The 24,708-nt window shown below is 41.7% G+C and overlaps 1 protein-coding gene across 1 annotated transcript in view; it reads right to left on the reverse strand.

The window, feature by feature from the left end:
* The window catches only part of LOC126435139 (neuronal acetylcholine receptor subunit alpha-7-like), a 615,709-nt gene extending 608,936 nt beyond the window's left edge, over window positions 1-6,773 (reverse strand). Inside the window, exon 1 of the mRNA XM_050090462.1 lies at window positions 6,678-6,773. Coding sequence (XP_049946419.1) covers window positions 6,678-6,773 — 96 coding nt within the window. The remainder of the gene's footprint in view (window positions 1-6,677) is intronic.
* Window positions 6,774-24,708: the final 17,935 nt, after the last annotated feature.

Consider the following 24,708-nt stretch of genomic DNA (forward strand, 5'->3'; position numbering starts at 1 on the left):
AACCTATTGAAATTCATCGACAAATGAATGTTCAGTACGGTGATGCATGTTTGTCACAGCAGCAAGTCTACGAATGGAGTAGGAAGTTCGCAAATGGCGTGACTTCAGTGGAAGATGCTCCTCGTCCAGGTCAGGTACAACGAGTTGTGACTCCACAGAACAATGCAGCAGTTGAAGTCACAGTGAAGGAAAACCGCCGAGTGACGCTGAATGACAATGCAGCATGTTTAAAGATTAGTCATGGGTCAGCACACCACATTGTGCATGATGTGCTCCAGTTTCACAAAGTGTCCGCAAGATGTGTGCCACGGCAGCTGACTCCTGAAATGAGAGAACGACGTGTTGATGCTTGTGAAGAACTTCTTCGGCGCTTTGAACGAGAAGGTGATGACTTCCTTGCAAGAGTGGTTACTGAGGACGAAACCTGGGTTCACTTCCACCAACCGGGAACGAAGAGAGTGAGCAAGGTTCAAATGGTTCAAATGGCTCTGAGCACTATGGGACTCAACATCTTAGGTCTTAAGTCCCTCTTCGATGATGTAGCCCATGATTTACGACAACAGCTACCGAACAATGACATGTACCACATATTAAGGCACGAAAACACCTTCAATACCCTAAATACACTTACTGATGAAATTTCAAAGAAAGTACTCAAGAACTTTTTAAGGGACAATCATCAGTAACGGGCAAATACCTTCACCGATTTAGACTTCGTGCACCCTTCCTGTACCGCCGGGCAGGGACTTGGCCAGCCGCCTCACGGCTGGAATCCGCCTTACCCTGGACTAGGAGGGAGGGGGGCACACAAACACCGGAATTGAACGCACACCGACTATGACATATGTAGTTAGATTAGATGTAGAAGATAGGATAACACCTAGAATAGACTGCAGCGACACAAAGTTCTAGAACTTAGAACTAATTAAACCTAACTAACCTAAGGACATCACACACACCCATGCCTGATGCAGGATTCGAACCTGCGACCGTAGCAGTCCCGCGGTTCCAGACTGCAGCGCCAGAACCGCACGGCCACCGCGGCCGGCGAGTGAGCAAGGAATGGCGCCATTCCTCATCACCAAAATCAAAAAAGTTTCGAACAGAACCATCAGCAGGTAAGGTTATGCTGACTCTCTTTTGGGACGAAAAAGGCGTCATTTTGGAGCATTGCATAGCTAGAGGGACCACTGTCGCCAGTGCATCATACACAGATCTCCTAAAAAATCATCTGCGGCCTGCAATCAAATCAAAGTGACGTGGATTGCTGTCAGCAGGTGTCCTTTTGCAACATGACAGTGCAAGGCTCCACACTGCCTGTACAACAGTTGCAGCGATCACAGTCCTGCATTTTGAGTGTCTCCTCCAACCACCATACTCACCAGACTTTGCCCCAAGTGATTTACACATGCCTCGACTACTCAAAGACGCAATGGGAGGAAAGAAGTTCCGTTCTGATGGAAGAGGTACTCCACGCGGTGCATGAGTGGTTGCGCGGACTACCCAAAGAGTTTTTTTCTAAAGGAATTTATGCACTTTGTACGCGCTGGAGGACTTGCATTGAGCGTGGGGGAGATTATGTTGGAAAGTGGTTCAAAATGGTTCAAATGGCTCTGAGCACTATGGGACTTAACAGCGGAGGTCATCAGCTCCTAGAACTTAGAACTACTTAAACCTAACTAACCTAAGGACGTCACACACATCCATGGCCTAGGCAGTATTCGAACCTGCGACCGTAGGTCTGAAGCGCCTAGAACAGCTTGGCCATTTCGGCCGGCGTTGAAAAGTAATACAGCTCTGTACCACTTCTGCAAAATAAATAAAATTTAAAAAAATATTTAAGGTTTTCATTTGTCTCACCCTCGTATCTTTCAAAAGACGCCTACTGTACATATGACGAGTGCGCATGTGCAATACTAGTAGAATCAACCTGTGGGTCACAAAACTACTAAGTTGTTCTTCGATTCTTGTTTTGAATATTGTTTTCTAAAGCTTTGCGTAGTAATTCTGCCACACGAACACTTATTGTTACTTAAACAGTAAATGGTTTGCTTGTTTTACTGCTCTTCGACCACATTTACAGAGCTGCGCTTCCTCTGTTATTTTGTTTACGTAGGATCTGACCTCGGGACAGTCCAGCGCAGAGCAGTGCTGTGCGGTCTCACTCGCTCTGCAGCTGTCTCTCTCCCTCCCATGCCTACACTAGCGACGTACGGTCGCGTACGGGGCACTGAACTACACTGCCCTGCGCCCGCCGGGCGCGACTGCGCCCGCCGGACGCAATTCTTGGATGAGGCTGGTATACATGGTCAGAACAAACTTTTTTGTTTTTCTTTAATCTAATTTTTACGTTCTTCACAAATTGCAATATCAGAGAGGCTACTGGCAAACAGACTGACAGCACATCGCATGCTGTGTGGGATGAGCGACAGACAATTCGGTTTTCGGTCTGGGTGTTCTGCGTCTGTCGCAATCGCCCTGGCTGCCGAGGTCTGTGGCTCCGCCCCGCACAAGTATGTCGTCGGCATCATGGTTGACATCAGTGGCGCCTTCGACAACCTGTGGTGGCCCTCACTCTTTTCCCGCTTACGGGAGAAGAACTGTCCAGGGCTACTATATGGCTGTCTGAGGAGCTATTGTGCAGACAGGGAGGTCTGGCTATCGGCCCCTAGCGGCATGGTCAGGAAGACTGTGACCAAAGGATGTCCTCAGGGCTCTGTCCTGGGATCTCTCTTTTGGGACATTAATATGGAGCCACTACTTGAAGATCTAAAGAGCAGTGACGATGTGCTAAAGGTCATAGCATACGCGGACGACCTCCTCTTGCTGGTCGGCGGCCGAAGCCGTGAGGATCTAGAGCCGAAAGTGGAGAGAGCAGTAACCGTACTAGCATCATGGTGCCACAAAAGTAAAATGACGATTGCGCCCAACAAATCAACATACTTACTTCTTAAAGGCCAACTGGTCAGAAATCCCACGGTAAGAATCAACGGCATCCCAGTTCTTCGGCGCCGGGAGGCCCGATACCTGGGTGTAATCATCGACGAGAGGTGGAACTTTGCATCACACATTGATACCGTATCCCAAAAATCACTGGTTTTACTAAATAATCTCATTGGAATTGGTCATAAGCGGTTTCACCTTCCACCCAACCTAATCAAATTATACCACAATAGTATTCTGACCTCCATAGTGGGGTACGGATCAGGAGTCTGGGCACACAGACTCACGAGGTTCATGCCTGCCATGGCCGTAAGAAGAGTGCAGCGGAACATGATTCTACGTTCAGCGGGGGCCTACAGGACAACACCTGGAGGAGCACTGTTAGTGCTAATGGGGATCTGTCCACTGGACATAAAAATTCGGGAGCAAGCCGCCTGGTACTGGGCGAGGAAGGAAAACAGGGACAAAATCAGGGAAATATTTGGGGTTTACGCTGGGTACAAGTATGCTATCAAAAAGAGAGGGATTGAACTCTGGCAGGATCAATGGAACAATGAGGACACGGGACGCAGAACTTATGAACTGCTACCGGATATAGAGGAAAGGTTAAAATTCACATTTTTCACACCCACGAGAGGAATGCTGCACTTTCTTACTGGACATGGACCATACCCGACATATCTATGTCGGTTTGGGAAGCAGGCTACACCAGCGTGTGACTGTGGTGCTGCGCAAGGTACCCCAGAACATGTGGTGTATGAGTGCCGCCTCTTCGATGATGTAGCCCATGATTTACGACAACAGCTACCGAACAATGACACGTACCACATATTAAGGCACGAAAACACCTTCAATACCCTAAATACACTTACTGATGAAATTTCAAAGAAAGTACTCAAGAACTTTTTAAGGGACAATCATCAGTAACGGGCAAATACCTTCACCGATTTAGACTTCGTGCACCCTTCCTGTACCGCCGGGCAGGGACTTGGCCAGCCGCCTCACGGCTGGAATCCGCCTTACCCTGGACTAGGAGGGAGGGGGGCACACAAACACCGGAATTGAACGCACACCGACTATGACATATGTAGTTAGATTAGATGTAGAAGATAGGATAACACCTAGAATAGACTGCAGCGACACAAAGTTAAGGCCAGCCCAGTGCCAGGGGCACGCCCACTGGGATTAGCTCAGTGGGCCGGGCCAACACCTAGTAGGTTTATAGTAGCACTGGCACACCTGTAACGCTGCAGGTAGCATGTAGTTCCTTAGACTTAGATTAAGTAGCTTAGAACCCCATAGCGGTAGGACTAGAATAATAATAATAATAATAGAATTACCTGTAGTGTAGAATAATAAAGCTGCATTATACTGTATCAGCATTAAGACCCACTAATGTAGTTAGGTAGTGGGTTATATGAATAATGTAATGAATTGAATAAAGATTTAAAAAAAAAAAAATTGCAACATCACCTAAGCTTTTCAAGCTAATTAAGGCCCTACAAGCTGTAATATTATTGGGGTTTCCGTCGTATGAAAGCTATAAGTACCCTTGGAAAGGCATTCACCAAGCTACGTATTAAATTATCAACTTATAAGATGAGGTCTATTCTTTCAAAGACATTTGGTTTATATAATTTACGTAACTGTAAAGATGTGCATCTGCTGCAGACGCTAATACATCGCCTGCGCAGTCAGAGAAACATTTTAACAGAAGTTGAACTGAGCGTTCCGCTTCAATTTAAATAAACGAAAAATGACTGTAAAAAATTTTGTAGATCTTCAGATTTTATCGCACTTTTTCTTGTAATGTGAAAGGGTAAGAAGGGGTCGATTGTGAGCCATAAAAATGAGCAGTGTTGCCAGCGTGCAGACAACAGTTATTAATTGGTAAAATTCAAGTAATCCACGTTCGATACTGTAAATCGGGAAGTTATTGTTATACATGTGTTAAACAGTGAAAGAATTGCATCGAAAGAAAGAGAAAGATAATGAGTGTAGTTTGCGATATAGACGTGAATCAAGAAGCGATCACAGGACAGTCTGAGATCGCACCAACATAGTCAGAAAATTACTTACGTAAGTTATACTGTTTATAAATAAGCTCTAATTGCTTGTGAGAATTATTTGAATGTATTTAGTGTTTACCAGAATTCTTATTCTATTCTTTTCCTTTTTTTACCTCCATGTCATAATATTTTTATAAATGTCAATCAGCCTTTACTACAGCAGATAATACTGCGGCATCCTGGTCGTAGACAGAAGGCCGTTCCTTGTTTTCTATACAACTCATAGCCGCCCCATGTATTAATGATTTCATCTGCAAATGCAATTTTTATTGTTCATTGTTAAAGGTCAGTTAGGCAATTATAAAATTCATACTGATTACGTAAAGGAATCCGAGTTATTCTTTTCCAAATAATAGAAGCCTTTGCGTAATCGAAAACTAGCCTCCTTCTGAGAATGATCAGGAGCCGACCAGAAGACGGACGTCTTCGGCCTCTTTCGTGTTTCCCGTAGCAAAGCTGTGCCAGACTGGTAACACGACATTCTAGTATCTAACACAACGCCTATGTAAGTATTAGACTGAAACTGAAAAAATTGAAATATATCAATATTTAATTTATTATTTTTTTATCAGACGAGGGGGCAACGGCCTTGCCGCAGTTGGCGCACCGGTTCCCGTGAGATCACCGCAGGTAAGCGCTGTCAGGCGTGGTCGGCACTTGGATGGGTGACCATCCAGGCCGCCATACGCTGTTGCCCTTTTTCGAGGTGCACTCAGCCTCGTGATGCCAATTGAGGAGCTGCTCGACCGAATAGTATGGGCTTCGGTCAAGAATACCATCATAACGACCGGGAAAACGGTGTGCTGACCCCACGCCCCTCCTATCCGCATCCTCCATGAGGATGACACGGCGGTCGGATGGTCCTTGTCGGCCACTCGTGGCCTGAAGACGGAGTGCTTTTTTTATCATACTAGTACTGAATGTACTTCCGACCAAAAAGCGATTCTCTTAGTTGGAATCGGAGGTCTTTGTTAATCCTTTTTGAGTTCTTGTGGTGCAGTTTCCACAGTAACTTTCGTCCCCTAACACATTTTTCTTTAGAAGACAAGTACTAATTTTCATAGATTTAGCTTTAAAAATAGTTTAACCTATCGAACTATTTTCATTAAAATTTACGTTCCCTATTCATTACCTTAGAGACTGAATTCTCAAAAACAGTGAAACAATTAAATTTGCATTTGTAACTGAGAAGCCAAAATTGCATGTTCATACATTTAGTTTTTATCCCCTATTTCACTCCATTACTTCTGGAATTACGAAAAATCCCTTGTAAAACGATGCCTATAGTAAAAGATCAACACCCTTTTCAAATTTCGAGTTTTAATTTTACGTACAGAGATCACATTAAAAAACAGCCTTTAGCAGAACTTTTGTCTCGTAGTATTTACTTTCCAGTGTTCGCAACAGACAAGTAATGCGCGTCAAGAGGACAGTTTTCCGATTATCCCTTACAGTCCCATCCGTTGGTGGCATTCACTGTACTTCATACACTGACATACAGAGCCAAGAAAGAAGAAACAGAGGACAGGGCAAACTAGTCCAATTACTTGTCACAAATTAATAAGAGTAATAAAACACGAGCTGCTTTACGCATTAATGAAGAACCAGCCATGAAAAATGGCAACTGCAGCGCCGCACGCTTAGGGCAGACGGCAGGGTACTCACGACGTCGATGATGTGGTGCAGCGAGATGCCGAAGACGACCTTGAGCGGCTCTGACGAGTTCTCTGCGGGCCGCACGGACGGGTCGTAGTTGGCCATGAGGTAGCGCGTCAGCCGGTACTCCTGCTCGTCGGCCAGCGCTGCAACACACGCATGTCCACCATACAGCGGTCGCCGTGGCCGGGCAGGCAGAAGAGCACCGAGCTATGTATTAGTCACCCCCTAAAAAGACTTACTGGTCGCTTTGGAATGCTATAGATGGTGTAGAGCTGCTGTCAGGTGGTTCATCCCTGATTTAGGTGGTGGCAGTGAATTATTGTGTATGTACCAGTCGGCTGTACGAAATCAGCGCAGTAAGATGGATCCATATTGAGACATGAGAGAATGGTAGAATGGAGCTACTGTGTTTGGACGTGTTCATGACCGCAGAGTGAATGAAGTTACCAGGTTTTATGGTGTATCACGCGGAATGCCCAACTTCTCTACGAGAGATGGTGTAACATTCTCTGCTGTGTAATACACTGTAGTCAGTAAAAGATACTTACGGAAAGGGACTAGAGACGTGTGTCACGACTTGTAATTGGCAGTCACTTTCGAACTCAGCAGGAGCTGTGGCTATCACTGAAGAAGATGTTTTGTATAAAATTCGACGAAATTTGGCTTTTTCTGTTTCCTGTTCCATAATGTACTTCAGACAATTCTGAACATTTTGGTATATCATACACTAAAACCAGACAGTTTTAAGACTGATATATGACAATTTTCAGCACCTCGTGTACACTGCCAGAGTTCAACGTCCATATCTTGATAACTACACAGTCTAGGAGGCTGTTAACTGCCTTGGTTTGATGTCACTGTTACGTCTCAGAATTTGGCATTACGAATAAACAAATCAGTTCTTTGTTTCTGGCACTAGTTATAATGTGCTAGCCAGTGAATGCTATACTGTATATGCATATATTTGCCTTTTCTACGTTCATAAAATGACTAAAAGTAAAACAAACGGAAATTTGCGGTTAACAGATATGTGGCTCCGTAAACCTTTCCGGCATAATAATTGGTCGTATTCATGTCGGGTCTCCAGGCGGAACATATCGTCATCTGGACACAATATTTCGGCGGTCCACCTGGCTGCCATCTTCAGGTGAATTGGCCGTCGTACTATCTCGCTGGAAAATGACGCTGGAAATCTGACATGAATACAACATGAGACTGAAGCAGCATAAAACACATGTGGAAACAGAGAAGGAGGTGTAAATGCGGTGTGCTGTGCTCGGTGTAAGAATAGCAAAGATGAATTTTCTGGTAACCTAGGTGAATTTACAAAAAAGCATTTTCTTCCTTGTGACGCTTAAGAGGACACAATATATAGGCCAGGATAATTTTATTGTATGAAAGAGTCAAAACTATAAGTATGTATAACAATTTATAATTAAAATAGCTTCGAACCTCAGTACCTCATAACTCCTTTTTTATTATAATTGACCAGTCAGCTCAAAAAGCACCGAAGGTAGAAATAAGAAATTATCACAGTACGCTAAGAACAAGGTTGAACACACATACACCTAAAATGTTAAAAATAACCTATTCTGTACAGTTTTGATGTCCACTTATTTAAAAAAAATTATGCCAGAAAAATTAAGTGTTTGGGGAAAATATCGTTACAAGTCTGGTAATACAATTTATTGCAAAAATTCTAGTTCAATATATCTACAAAACTGCATTAATTAATCACGGAAAATTGGCAGTTGGTGTCTTAAACGTTCTACAATAATGGGTTAGGAAGTTTGATTATTTAACACTGGCAACAGAGTAAATAAAATCTTGCAAGCAGGCAGGTCCATCAGAATCAGTGTCCGAGCGAATAATGCGAAGAGAACTGAATACAATGGACTTCTGGAGTCAGATGCGGCGCAAAAGACCTTTACGAACAGCGGTATATAAAGATGCACGTTTTGAATGACCCAAACAACACAGAAACTAGACAGTAGCTGATTGAAGAGGTGTAGTATGGTCCATCGGCTCGCAATTTCGCCTGTTTTTAATGACTCGAGGCATCGAGTGCATCGATGATCCAACGTGACGCTCAATTCTCAGTTTGTGGAGGGTGTAGTTCAGGCCGGAAGTGGTTATATGATGTTCCGGATATGTTTTCTTCGATTCATGACTTGGGTCCACTCATTCAGGTAACTGTGAACACGAACCATTTCAACACTCTCGGTCACCAAGTGTTGTCCGTTCCTCCCCTTTTTGATGATGAGTATTCTGTGGACACTCCACCTTCCAAGATAACAGCTGCTGTGTTCACAGGCCTTACGTTTCTAATTTTCTGAACTCAATCACCCTATCACACCTCAACTGGCCAGCTAAATCAACCGATCTATATCCCTGAGTAAACGTCTGGGATTATTTAAAGCAGGGTATGTAACGTAATAATTAACAGTAGCACAATCAGGTGTCTCTGTGGAATCTGGTAATCAGTGAGTGACTTTAGCTGGATGTGTTATACCTAAAAAAAAATAGAGTCTCTTCCTGGTGGCAGCGAGACCATTTTGAAAGCTAGAGGTTACGTTACACAGAATAAGCGTGATGTCTCCTTGAGGTGATTAATTTCTTCTTTGAAGTGCTTAGCAATTCGTCAACCGAGAAATTAACACGGCAGTGCGAGGGCAAGGAGATTATTTTTAAAATTGAAAATGCCGATATTTATCGAGTTCTCCATTTTTAGATCAGTGCGCTCTGTCGGGTGCTTCCCAATGAGCGGATTCCACCTCTCGTGTGATATCTGTAATTTCTGCTCGTTAGCCGTCCATGGCTGCCTTAACTGTTCTATTGGACTCCAAAACGCTTTTAACCACAAATGTATTTGGAGGTGGAAATAAGCGGAATTCAAATTATTTCCAGTCCAGCGAATAAGATACCAGTTTCTATTTAAGCAACTGTTCATGCATGTTTCTTTTTTGATTTATTTTAAACGTTGTGACTTACACGTTCACGTAATTCCAGCGTGTCCAACGTGTCATGCTATCTGATAGAGTGAAACTGGCCCCTGTGGTTTGAGTGCGCGAAATGAATATACATAATGTCAGGGACACAAATTAAGTTAAGATGCATAATTATGCATATAGAAAACTTGTTAAAAACAAAATTAAAATTACAGAATACTTATTCTTTGTCAACAGACTGTAGTAATATCTAAGACAAAGTAACAGTTCTACATGTTATTTAGCAGTAACAAGACACCATTCTGAGACCACAGAGCGCAGACAAGTGCTAGATACGATAACGTCTCTTACGATTATGCAACAGCAAGGACATACATCGCTGTCTCGGATGGTGTGATATGATTAGGTCAGTCTGATAGTTAATTTCCTCCAGTTACACAGTTATTCTATTTTGTCCCACACCGATTTTTAGCGAAAGAAAATGCGTTTAGCAACAACATCATAATGAAACAGTCTTTGCCACTAAGACCTTCAACTAAAATATTTGAAATGCAGTATATAATCTGTGGTACCTTTGGCTGTGAGATGTGACGTTTGGTGAAATTAGCTTCAATGCCATATTTTAGATAGGCTAAATGTATTATTTTTGAAACTAAATCAATTAAAATAGTGAAAACTACTTATTTGTCATCTCAAAGAGGAAATTTTGAATAAAATTGGTAATATGTATAGTTAAAATGTTTACAAATATCTCTGAAAAGCTCAAATACGGTTTGTGCTGATATCTGGATCTACAATTTTTTTATATTTAAAACTGGGCATTTTTAGGGGACCAAACATCTGTGACAGCAATGCTGACTATGTACATATTTGTGAACAAATTGTAATGGTTTGCGTTATTCATGATACTGATTTTGTGAATGGAAGTGTGTATGAATAATGTGTTTGTTGGTAATTTTATATCGTGAGTCAGGACCGCCTGAAATCACTCAGATATCTCTGAGACACGTCATATTCACAGGTGTGCGTGCCCATTGGATAACGTATGTTCAGACAACGGATGTAGTCCAGTAAGTAAAACAATATTTGCTGTAGTTTATGCACAACGAGTAAGTAGGATGAACATGTTATGAATACCCATAGGCACGTGGGGGAAACGAAGGTGACGTAATGAGCAATGCAGTATTTTCCGTTTTGTCATCAAACATCCTTACACAAAACTATCCTTTTCTTATCTCAATTCACATATAAAGGCAAACTTTGTTCTTATACTTCGCGGTCTCAGACATTATGGATCTAGGAGACGGATTGCAGATTACTTCTCTGCGATCAATTACCGGAAGATACATTAAGAACAAGATGAAATTTATTCCTCATTTATCACAAAACATGAAAAGTGTCATGGGGTATATTTCCACTATGTATGTACAGTGAACTCTTAACAAATGGTTATTTATGAAATGTTAAGAACATACTGAGTAACATGGTCAACCACAGTCCGGCATCTGGGGTGGGAAAGCAGTATGGGTAATGAGAATGCAGAATATTCACATAATCATGTACTGGCAAGGGCAGGGTTCTTAACATATTCATCTCTACCATACACCAGTTTACTGATTCTCAAAGAGTGAGTGGGTGTGTGAGGGCCTGCAGCTGCTCAACTAAACTGTATCTACAGCCATCATATGAATCTGGACAAATGAATAGAAATTTATAACCAAAAGAAATTTCCCACATACATAGGTAGCCTTCATACCATCAATTGTGCCAAACACTACCTGTATAAAAAGTCAGCAGTGAGCAAGCTTAGCGCACATGTTTGGCTGAGGGCCAAAATTCAGACTATCTGCGTTACGTTTGGGATCTGCGGAACAAATAGGAATGAATTATGCATGTGAGAATTCGTTACACGCAGGGCTTAGCGTTACATCGTTTTCTAAGCAGTGTAAGTTGTCAATAAACTTTAAGTAATGCCCATAGATTGGGTGAGGGGACAGAATTTAGACTAAGACCAGTAAACTAAAATTCAGGAAACAAAAATTCCACGTGCATTTAAGTATGCATTTAAGTACTTATTATACTCAGGGCTTTAAAGTCTAACATTTAAGCAAGGCCACAGATCAGTAAACTTTAAATAAGGGTCATGTGATCAGCTGAGGGGCACACTTCAGGCAATCAGTCACAAAGAAAATCCACGAAAATGCTTTGCTTAAAAGTCTCTTGCAAATAACAGAACGATACACATTGCTAATAGAACTGGTCGTAATACTTTAACATTAAACAACAAGTGCACAAGTTTAACAGCTCCATTAGATACAAAAAGCGGATCATACAGAGCTGCTACTAGCACGCGAATTAACGCAGAAAGTTGAGAATAATAATAAAGAATCACAGAACATTTGCTTAACATCTGCAAAGAAATGAAAAATATTAACAGTAATCACAGTTTGATCTAAAATAACCGAATACCTCTGTCAGTTGTATCAGGGGAGCGCTCTAGGAAAGCGTCCACAACTTACCAGGCCAAACGGAAGAGCGACGCACAGTTGTTTTGTCTGAGAGCATACATCCAACACACAGGGAGGGGGAGTTTCCCATTATGAACAGTCTATCTGCGTCGTGAGAAAATAGACTTCTGCCACAAGCTACTGACTAACCTCTCTGTTTCAGCGCAGTCCATCAACAAGTTAAGTTGGCACTACAATACCACATCTCTGTGATAATTCTGGGCCTACTGGAGCAAACTTCAAAATACTCAAATTCTCCCTTATACTCACTCACACAGGGTTAGGTGGGAAACAAAACGGACTGTGCAAGGAAAAACATAGTTTCTCTTCTCCAAAGGCTATGTGTACTATGGCAACACTGAACAGGGGAAAGGCTAACACTACTGGCGTGATAAGGCGCCAGGAATACTTGAAACTTATGAGACGGATTCAGTTGCTCTATTTCAGTTGTCCTCTTTCGCATTTCATTAACGTAATACAAACAGAAAACATACGGATGTATTGTAATCAACACCATGTAACACAGGTATAGAGAAAAGAAAATAACCAGTTTTTGATGTAGAAAACACCTAAAGTTGCGCAATACATTTATTTTCATGTAACTGATAGCCGGTTTCGGGTATCAGAGTCCATTCTCAAATAATCAAAAAAGAAAAGTTATGTTCCATAATTGCACGCGAACCACGTTAATATTGTACATACTTGGATTAAGTCAAGTTTCTTCAGTGAACTGGTAGGACAAACGTACTAATCCAGCATGCTGGAAAGACAAAACTAATTTTAAGTATCACATTGTTCCATTTGAATATTTATATATAGGCAGGCAATAGGCAGTAATTGTGAGATGCCGTCAGTTGTGATCATATTGGTGGATGTAACACTATATACTTTGGGCTAGTGTAAATTATGTATTTGAGTGACTAAAAAGAGTGAATAACTGAACACTTTTTTATTTTAGTCTCTTTTTAAATTACAACCATATACTACACAAAATGGGTTTTATGGTAGTTAACGTCCACTACCAGATCTGAGGCACTACCTAAACTTTACTATGTTAACGTACCAACGAACAAGAAGGGATGTTAATGTTTTACAGAACAAATCATATGATAAAATGATTTTTAGTTCAATTTTTATCTGCACTTAACTAGCGCTAGAAGCCATAGTATGAACTGGTGTATCAGTTTATAAAGGACAGCTCGATATAAGTATTTATTCTTTAATCAGGGTGCGTTAAGCTCCAATGAGGAGTTGTTCTTAGTCTATATTAATCTTTACAGCGGTTGCTGATTCACTGTGTGCCACGCCCATTTTATGAAAACGAATTTCGCCGAGCACAAACTATCCATCACGTTGATGATGGTAACACGCTGAACATTGTTACTGTTGTTAATAGTGTCACATCAACATTCATGAGTCTGAAACACTCACGTAAACGGAAATTCAAAGTGATCAACATATTAGACATTGAGTTAAAGTTATCTCACAACTTTTATTCCAGCCTATATTTGCAATTACTTTTCTCTGAGGTGAGTTCATAAAATTTAATTGTTGTAGTCAAGATTCTATGAAGCTTTGACCCGTCAAATACCCCAGCAGTGTCCGATATAAAAAAACTAATTTCTTTCAAGTGTTTACTGTACTCCATTGGAGTAGCTCAACTTGATTAATATTGTTTTATGTAACTGGAAAGCCACTGTGTTCTGTAGGAGTGACGTCTTTGTTAGCTACTGATAGAGTTGCCTATAACTTTATTCGTTGACATATAAGTGTATGAATGCAGTATCTGTAAGCTTCTAAGTGTGATTCAGTAAATGTGATTCTTTCTATTTGCTACTTTGAGTAGAAATATCCATCAGCATTGAAAATCCGGTAGTGTGTTTCTAGGTTGTAATTGCACATTAAATGCTCTTACTGTATAGAAAACTGTCTAAAATTCAATACTTCATCTGTACTACTGGTAATATTTGGTAAATTATCTCCACATTTACGCCAAATAAAATTACATTCACTTACTTCAAGATTGGTTTAGTTCTTAGCCGAAAGTGCATACACTTCGGGCTGAGCCCCATAATCTATTTGCTGAAGTGTCCCTCCTGTGTTTTATTTACGACAACTTTTAAAGCTCGAATATTCACATCGATGATAGCCTCAAATCCTCCGTAATTACTTCTAACTTCTCGTGGAAGGCCCGCATACGTAGCACTATATTGCCATGCCATATATTGACGATGTTTTGACTTATGCATTGTTAAGCTTCAGGTTGTTGCAAGCCGGCTAGGGCACTTCAAGATAGGAAATCAGAGACACAGTGCAGAGAGTAGGCAAATGTGTTAGCATTTACGTTACCGGAGATAAACAGTAATGCTAGAGCCCTAAGAATTGCAGACGCTCTGGGCAGCTGCCCCTGAAGAGAAGTTTCACTCCAGAGATTTAACTGGTAGCTCCATCCACGCCTAAACGCTGTTAGAAGGCGTCACAGTAGAAGATAATCACAAAAAGGCACGTTTTAGCAAGCTTGATACTTGTCCCTGAGAACCGCAACGTCAGTGGGTTTACACAGGATAGAGTGCTACAACAGCGGTCCCCACTCATGAGAGTGAGTAAAACACTGTTGTTGCTAGCCATAATAGAAAGGGCAATGAACGCTGTTGAGAACAAACTTGAAATTTGTTAATGTGAAGGTCGGAAACATAAATGCCAAGTAGGAGAAGGGGAGGAGTCTGAACGTTGTTGGCCAAAGGCGCCTTCGTCAGATTGGCCGACGCCGGTTAAGTGCTGGTGGATTGGGCGAAGTATTGGAAGGGAGAAATGGTACGCTAGCGAAATCCTTTAAAAACCCATGTTTTGTATTCAGACAGATTTCTCAGTCAGATCGCTGGGGTGTCAACCGCGTGTCGCACGTTGCCAGCTTCGGGTTAGCTGCGAGAAGACTGTTGTTCTCAGAGTGCTGCTCTCAAATTTCATGCTTTACATTGCTGTTAGTAATTGCTATTTCTGATAGCTCTCACTCCAAGGATTCAGACACTGCCGCCTGTTGTACAACCAACTGCATTCTTTGCTTTTTATAATGTTTAGAATTAGCCTTCAGTCTAGTAGTTAGTCGTAAATAGTGTTAAACAGACCCCTGAGTATCACTGAGCCTTCTGCTGCATACTATTGAGTCTCAAAATCGGCGCCTCTCATGGGTGCGTTGTGACAGTGTTTCGCGCTCCTGCGAGCAACCAACCTGCCATTCTCTGAAGTTTGTCTTTCTGCAATTGCTCCTAACCGCTAAGGAATTGTGAACTCACCTGTAACCCCCTGTCTTCCCTGTATCCTGTGTTAGGATACGATGGGCAGTTCAAACATATACCAACTGTATGTGTTAAGTATGATCCAAGCATGGAAATTGAACACCACAGATTGGTGATACGTATTTCCAATGACCTAAAAACTGCAGATTGGTCATATCGTACCATAGCATTTCATGTAACTTAATGAAGATTTTTTCCTTGTTTTACTGTGATCAAGTGTGTACTGTTCTCTACTAAACTTTCGTAGTTAATCTGCGTGACAATCAATCCAAATGCAGTCAGCTAAATATAGGCCTACTCAGCCGAAGTGGTTAACTTTATAGTGTGTCCGAATACGGTCGGACTAAGAAATGATAGGCAGGCTCATTCCGCGCCTATCGGAATTAAAGAGACCTTTCCGTTACGGATTTTGAGACCACTAGTTCGTCAGTTTTTCCTGCAGACGTCGTACATTTGTGTACATGTGTTCTGATGAAATATTAATTTCTTTATTTTACAATTTAGGTATTTTTACAGCGTATTTTTTCATCTAGATGGTTTAGATAACGTGCATAGTACTTCATAGTCCTTGCTTTACCTGTTGCAGTGTAATCGATAATAATAAACCATTTGAACACATATTCTGGCTTTAATCTTTCCCGACGATGAATTCGACTTCTTCTTCTCTGATGCAGGCCACTGGCTCCAAGCCACCAAATGACTGCATTTTCTTGAATATGCGTCTCATCCACAGGTACTACAGTACTCACGAAATTAGATTAATCCTTTGTAAAACAATCCAAACATTGGCGAGGAATTTGTTTTTGCGTTTGGGTTCGGTCAGTAGTTTACAAAAGTGGCGCAGATTTGCATAATGATCTCTCATTGTCGTATGCAAAGGGAAGATGTTTCACTTGCTCATTCGGTTATCTAGATGAGGTAATGGCTGAAGTAAAGCTGTGAGAAGGGGTCGTGATTCGTGCTCAGTTGGTCGCCGGCTCGGTAGCTCAGCGTGTTCAGAGAGAGGGTTAGCTGCCCTCTGCTATAAAAAACTGAGTTAATGGATCAATGATGAACTTCAACTAGCGTAATGGGACGTCCGCCTCGAACAAACAGGACAAACAGTAACGAACAAAATGAGATCAACAAACAAACAAAAGTTGGTAGAGCACCTGCACGTGAAGTGCAAAGGTCCGGCATTCGAGTCTCAGTCAGGCACATAATTTTAATCTGCAAGGGAGTCTGAAGTTAGTTGTCATGTATACACTTCATATAATAATTCATAGTGAATTCATGCAAATACTGTATTGCTATTCTTCACTGTGAGTGCACAATGTGAGGTATATAAATATCCGGGAATGAAGCAAATTCTATTGCGCTGCGTGGCCTGCAGGCACGTAAAACAGTCGTTAGACGAACAGACGCTTTGCTATTCAGATCACTGGTGAACATATAAAGGGATGCCACGTGCATCCGTAGACGCGGGTTCCTAATCTGTCCAATCTGTTTTGGCAACAGAGCTTTTTAACCCTCGCAATACCGAGAGAGAGGGGGAAGGGTATTTTGTGCCAGCCTTTTGAAAAATCTTGTCATCAAGTGAACTGCTTTATATTTTAAAATTTTGAAAAAAAACTATTTTCTTTAACGAATTCTTCTATCAAATTCCAAAATTATTTAATATTTTCACTAAAACTTAACCCAAAATTTAAGTCTTCGTGTTACATATTACTTCCCCAATGAATGTCTTATTCAATGTTTTAGGGTTCAGGACCTTATTTACACGTCAGTATCACTTTAAAAAGTACATTTGTTGTAAAAGTCAACAACAGTTAGCGCAATTTCCATTTTTAAATTTTCTTTTAGGGTGGGTGTTGTGTACATAATTCCGAGTAGTCAGCGCGTACACAACTTTCCCACTAGAGCGCGCCCCGCTATGCACAACAGCGCAGGCGCAGCGCTCGCCCGTCTCCGCACTACGAGATGGCGCTGTATTAGAGATAGACCAAATTCAGCTTCCGCCAATCCGCGTATTAATACGTAACGCAGCCAATGAGATTGCTGCTAACGTAGAACCTTTTCTCCTCGCGGATCACACTCGCGCAGTGATACATGAACGCGCGAGGTATTATAACGAGTGTACAGACCTCCGATTAGTCAGTGTGCATTTGTCTGCATTAATATGCATTAGTCTGTACCAGTCTACAGTCAAGTTTCAGTCTGCGCCTAATAAGATTATCATATTCCTGTACATAGCCATGAAGATAAATGAATACTTTGTCAAGTATCAGAGATATGTGAGAATAAGATTAACGTATCAAGACCAAAGGAACTTCAGATTGTCAATTGTAAATAGCATCCAGAATCAAGTTAAGTAAGGTTTATGATTGTTATTATTTTAATAAATGTGTGTGAAAATTAATCAAGTTCTGTTTAAAGTTGGTCACCGTCAATCTGCTACTCTAAGCGTGCAAGTGGCATTTCTATCGTCTGACCTAACGGCAAAAGATAAACACGCCACGATAAGACCACGAGTGATATTGCTGACACTCGCCTACTTCGCTAGAGCGACAAGTCAAATAATCTGATGGTGTGTGTACCGAAGGTCTTGCAGTACGCACACCACAGTGGGCTTATATTGATCTATCTTTGGCAGTAAACATAATTGAAAGTGCGCTGATTTTACTTACGTACTAAGAGATATTTCCATGTTCAGGACAGTACTAACACACCTCTACTATCTTAAAAAGTATGATGTCGATATAACTCAATAACAGTTAATGAATTTTGTAATTTTTCAAAAGTTTTTTCAGGTGGTCTTAAAGTACCCTCAGTTGGTAATGCGTATCACGGAAAATGCGTTACTGAGTCAGTGCCGAATTTCGACTGCTATTAACAGACTGTTATAGAAGACATTAAGAAAAGATGGATAATTTACCTACGAGTTTCTTATTATCATGTATGGAAAATTTATTTCGATTTATTTTTGCGATAAAAATCAGGTGGTAGTTATTTACGCCACTTTGGGGCACCTTCTCTACCTTTATTTCATTTTGTAACGAGAGTGTGTAACGGCTACATCAGTGTCGTTGATACAAAATTTAATCAAGTAACACAACAGCGTGCTCGCTTCGGAAGCAGGAGCGGCCTCTGCGCCCCATAGCGGTAGTCGCAGCGCGGCAGGCTGGCCCGCGTCAGCTGGGCCCCCACGCACGTAGCGGCGCGGCGCGGGCGTGCTGCCTCCCATTAACGCCGGCGGCGCCGACTGCGGCTGCAGCCTCGGTCGTGTGGGAGGAGTAGGCGCCATCCGCCAGTGTGGACTTTTTCCGGCTGAGAAGTGAAATGCAAATGCAGGAGAGAGGGCGCGCGGGGGCCATTGTGCGTGCTGCGGGCTGGGGTAAACTTGGCGGCGAGGCGAATTGTGCGCCATTATAGCGGCGGCGCCAATTGGCCGCGCCAGATGAAAGCGACGCCGCCGCTGCCTGCTTCAGATGAAGCTGGAACACACCTGCCTCAGGCCACCTGCCACTTACTAGTCTCGTCGCGTCTTACGTTGCCCACATGACAAGCACCCGCCCACGATTTTACCATTTTTACTGACGTAGAAATTAGCTTCTGACTTTTAATTCGCCATCATTTATTCATTCTACACAAAATGAGGTAACTATCGAACAATTACTAAAGTTGACTGGCAAAAATCAGCAAGTCTTCTTAACCCCCTCCTACCCCGATGGTAATATTTTTGTTTGTTGCTTATCATTTAACTCCTACTTTTGTGGTTAAATTCATGCTGCATAAGAGTGGTAATCAAAAACAGTTTTGATTACCGCTTCTAAAAAAGTCAAGGTGTGGCCATGAGACTTAGAAACAGAGGCCGTCTTTCTCTACACGATCTCTCTTCAAATGCGGTACATTTTACCTAATTAGAGATGACTTGGAAAAGTCTTTGGTCGTAGAAGTACGTTTCGGCAGTTCAGAAACGTTACTGATTAACTTATTTACTAGGTTGCCCACACAAACCGCAGTCGGTCTTTGGCTTCGCCAATCAGCCTCAGCTACGTTCCTCGGTCCATGTATTCTTCCCTAGCTAATCCTATCTTGCTCAAGTCCTCTCTGATCCTCAATGTATCTCAGCTGCGGCCTTCCACTTGGTCTGTTAACTCTGATGCCTTTTTCCACCAGCTGCCTTGTGATATGGGCTTCACAACGCATTACGTGTCCATCGGACTTTAGTTCCCTCTCCTTAATCACACCCACAATGTTGAGCGATTTGAACAACCCCTGCAGTTCCCTGTTTTTCCTTTTTTCCAGTCATCTCCATCCTTCACTAGTCCAAAAAACTATGTCAGTACACCATTTGGAAATATCAGGAGTATTTTTTTTTCCATTTTATGCGTCATAGTCTAGGTCTCTGCTCCGTATAGGACAGGTTGAATTACTGCCTTGTAGATTCTAATCTTCGTGAATGTCGAAAGAATTCGGGACTTCAGCAGCTTTGCGAGCTCAAACCGTGACCTGTGTCCTGCTTGGATTCTTACCATTACTTGCTGGTCTATCTTATTCCTTTCCATTAGTATTGCCCCAAGATATTTGAACTTTTTTGCCCTTTTTAACGATTTCATCATCCAGGTCTAAAGGTCCATCAGCGTTCTTTTGCTGACAACGAGACATTTGGTCCTACTTATAGGCCGCTCTCATTGTCTCTTCCATTAACGCTCTTACCATCCGTACCACATATTGCTCACTTCGTGCTATAAAAATTACATCATCTATATAGGCCAGGGTGTCGACCGCTCTACCCAGACGTATTCCTCTCTGTAGGCTTGGTACCTTTATCAGTGCTGTTTCCATAGAGTAAGAAGAGAGAGGGATAGGCAATATCCCCGTCGCACTCCGGTGGTCGCTCTGAATTTCTCCGAAATGTTACTATTCACTTTTACCAAGTATTTTGTCTCTTGTTTACGTGCTTGTGTTACTTAAATTAATTTTCTGTGAACCTGCGCTCATTCCAGTTCTTGCCGTATAACTTGCCTATTCACATTATCACACGCAAGTCCACAAAAACACAGTGAACATCTCTGCGAAGTTCCCAGTTCCTTGATAGCCTTTGCCTTATTATGTGTAGTTGGTCTAGCTTTGATTTTACCTTTCTAAGCCTGATTGTTGGACTCAATGTACCTCCTCGACGCTTCAGCAACAATACGCTCAGGATCTTACAAGCTGTGCATAGTAAGGTAATTCCTGATGCTTCTCATTGGGTCTCCATTTATAAATATTGCACAGCTGACACACAGGAAACCTTCCACCTCGAAAATTACTGTGTCGTCGTTCTGAAAATATTTTCTTTACCTGAGGAATGAAAAGTCACTAGGTGCCATGAGAAGAGAATACTGCGGACTGAGGCAAAATTTGATAGCCTATGGAAGCAATATGTCTGACTCTGTCCTGATTCCCGCAACACTTCGTCTTGACAACCCACCACAATATCGTTAGGAGAAAACGAGATCTTCGCATTTTTCTTATTGTTGCGAGCCCATGTGCTATTGCCCCTTGCTTTCACTCTACGTCTCGGGGTAGTAGTTACACATCCAGCACTAATTCTTGGTGGTTTAACGGCTAAAGGAATCATCTCGTATGGCCTGATACGGAGCCAACACTTCCGCTGCTGCCTCGCTTCGAGAACCTATCTTATAATAGGTATGAACAGTCATGGAATATGACCTTCGTAGCACAAGATATTAAAAAATGACGCATGACAGATTTTCACTTTTATCACTATTCTGAGACGCTTATCTTCGATGACTCAGTTTCTCTTTAGATTCCCATTCCCGGTTGCACACGGAGGGCTGGCCGGGGACTTCGTACTTGGTCATTCAGACACTGGAAGCCGCTGCGCTACCCAACTGCTGTGTCATGTGATGGCGTATTGTTGGCGTTTATTTCCATAACTCACCATGCATTGCTGAAACTTTGTTTCTTTTGAAACACAGAAAAATAATCACCTATTTTATTGATGGTCTGCACTATTTTATTTTGGCTCCTTTGTTGATCTCTACAATACATTGCTGCAGAGCTGATGACCTGTAACTACAAATAAACAATAAAATGAATTCAGTTGTCAGATATCAAATAGGGTACGCTGTTCCTCGGAGTGGAAGCGCTTTATTTGTTTTATATCAGTGACACTTTAAAAATTAAAGGTTTTCGAATCAGTGTGAGGAAGTTAATAACGTTTCGTTGTGGCTTGTTTTAAAGAAGAAAAGTACTTATAAATAACAGATTGTAATGTAACATTGCAAGTTAGGATGTGACGTTTTTGTCGACGATATATGAACGTTAGATTAGTATGTGGAGAAGTGAAATATAATATGAAAAATTGCTAACAACGTAAATCGGAATGAACCAAGAATTGGAATTTCGGTTACCACAGTAGCCTGAAGATAAACATACGGCACGTCAAAGGAAAAATAACAATATGTTTGTGTGGTTACAGCAAGCACAGAAATATTAATTTTGTAAATAAAAACCACCTTTTCTTCCTGCAGTGTACTTTATTTCTTCCAGACGCTTTTCGCCTTTTACTTTAAGGCATCACCAGTGCAACTTTTTAGTCGGCATCAGCGTTTCCTCTCACCTGGTCACATGTATGAGGTCGCACTGTAACTTCACATACGAAACATAAGTACGTTTTCATGTTATGAATTTTTTCTTCACAGTTTTCATATTGACAAACTGCCTATTGTATCCTGTCTCGGATTCTTCGGCCGACGTCCATCTAATGATTTTACTGACGTTTCGCCAGCTCGAGTGGCTGGCATTGTTGGCTTTACCCTCCATTGCTGTTGGTGGAGGGTGAAGCTTTTACAAGGCTAGCCACTTGTGCTGGCGAAACGTCAGTAAAAGCATTAGATGAACGTCGGCCGAAGAACCCGAGACAGGAGCCAATAGGCAGTTTGTCAACAAGTGGCCACGAAAGCCTTAACAGTTTTCATACTGTTTGCCCCAATTGCTGCGTAGCACCATTTGCCTTCTGTCATTAGTTGTAGATATTTTACCGAAATCTGTGCTTTACTGTCGTAACTACTGTGTTCACACTGTCTCATCCTGTTTGGTTTCCAGAAAGAGACAAAGTGGACATAGTAGTTACTGCTGTAAAGCACAGTTTTCGATAAAATATCTACAACTAATGACAGAAGACGAATAATGCTCCATAGTAATTTGGAAAAATAATATAAAATGGTGAAGAAAAAAGTTAATAACATGAAAACGTGCTAATGTTTCGTAAGAGGAGCTATAGTTTGACCTCCAGCATGTGACCAGATGAGTGGAAATGCATATGTCAATCAAAAATGCGAAGAACTAGTCCACTGACGTGCATAATTGAAGCCACAAATAATTTTGTAACTATACACTTTTCTTAAAAATGACACTTAATTGTCTTCATCGAGTAATTAATCACTGATATGTAAGATGATTTACCGACTCATGCCGATTCCCTAAAGAGAAAATCACGGCTTAAATTAGCCTGAAGGCACTTCGCCACGCTGGTTCTCACAAATTTTTAGTTGTAGCAGATAGTTTTGACTATGGTCAGCGATCATGGCGCACTTATACATCGGAAGTACAATCTAGGTCGCATTTAATTTATTGCACAACTGTTAATTATGCGTTTCGGCAGACTGCCATGATTAAATTCCGTCCTAAAAATAAAACAAAAAGGAATTAAAAATCTTGATACCTCTCTTTTATGTCAAAATATGATAGTTTTAATCTACCAAAACGCTTAATTTACGACCGACGTTGATAAATGAATAGAGATCTGACTGTACTCCCATCTCATATGTAGTTAATGTCCCTGTAGTAGTGGTACACACTTATTCTCTTTGTAACTGGATCAAGATCAGGGCCCTACCTGTAGTTTTAGAGACGCTTTCATGCCAAAAATTATCCATACTAGATATTCAGTTTATAGATTCTTTCGTTAAAAAGATGTTATACTATTACCGAATTATTAACGATAACGAACTTTCGAGGTGCATCACACACATCATTTTACATGTTCTTTTGCGCTCATTATAGTATTTTCTGTTTTCGTTTGGGGTGTAAATATATATTTACGGCACCCAGGAACGAAATACAACCAACATTAAGTACTTAAATGATGATTTCAAGGCATACTACTCGCTTTTTAGAATGTTTGCATTTCAGATAACCATAATGTTGAATAAGTGCCGGCTAGTAACCCGCGTAAATTCTGAAGTTTACGGGTGGTTTTAACTGGTTAACGCAGTTCCATTACAAAAATGGTTCAAATGGCTCTGAGCACTATGGGACTTAACATCTGTGGTCATCAGTCCCCTAGAACTTAGAACTACTTAAACCTAACTAACCTAAGGACATCACACACATCCATGCCCGAGGCAGGATTCGAACCTGCGACCGTAGCAGCCGCGCGGCTCCGGACTGAGCGCCTAGAACCGCTCGGCCACCGCGGCCGGCTGATCCATTACAATGTACAGTATTTTCGTCATTGCTCACGATATCGTTTGCACTGTTTAGTTTCACCACGAGACGTTTGCAGCCTCGCATTTAAAATTTCGCCGTTCCTCAGCTCTTGGCTTTCTGGAGGCTTATTATTAGATCAATCGCCACATATAACCCGTCCCAAAAGCTTTATTGGAGGAAAGAATCCGATATACCTTCTGAAGTAGAAAATAGAGGAGTGCGTGTCACGGACATGATATGCGGGCTGAGATGACGATTATTCAAACATCCGCGGTTCCTTTTTGCGGCGAGAAGTTTTCACAAAATTTCAGTCACCAACTTTCCAGACGTGAAAATATTTAGTTGTCTCTCACCTACAAAAGTAGAAATGACCATACAATAAAATAAAGAAATAAGGGTTCGAATGGAAAGGTTAAGGTATTCATTTTTCCCACGTGCTATTCGAGATAGAAACGGTCGAGAATTGTCTGAAAGTGGTTCTGTGAATCCTCTGCCCAACACTTAATAGTGAACTACCGAGTACTGATGTAGGTGTGACGGGTGTCCGCGAAGCAAAGACGAATTTTAATTTTGCGTCATTTTGTCATTTGACGGTTGTCAGCCGTGGTTTTTCATGTTTGTTATCCGCGACCCTTCCCATTAGCAGCCTGATAACTTTTGTGTGGTGAGCATTGTTCTTTGATGCTTATTTTCGTCGTGCAGCAGATGAAAACTGATCAACGTACCCAAGTGATAAGAAGATGTTGCAGAAACAGTGAAAGTCCCACGGCAACCGTTCGGGAATTGCGTGTGACACTCGGATCTG

This window comes from Schistocerca serialis, chromosome 1 (assembly GCF_023864345.2).
Source record: "Schistocerca serialis cubense isolate TAMUIC-IGC-003099 chromosome 1, iqSchSeri2.2, whole genome shotgun sequence".
Classification (NCBI taxonomy): domain Eukaryota; kingdom Metazoa; phylum Arthropoda; class Insecta; order Orthoptera; family Acrididae; genus Schistocerca; species Schistocerca serialis.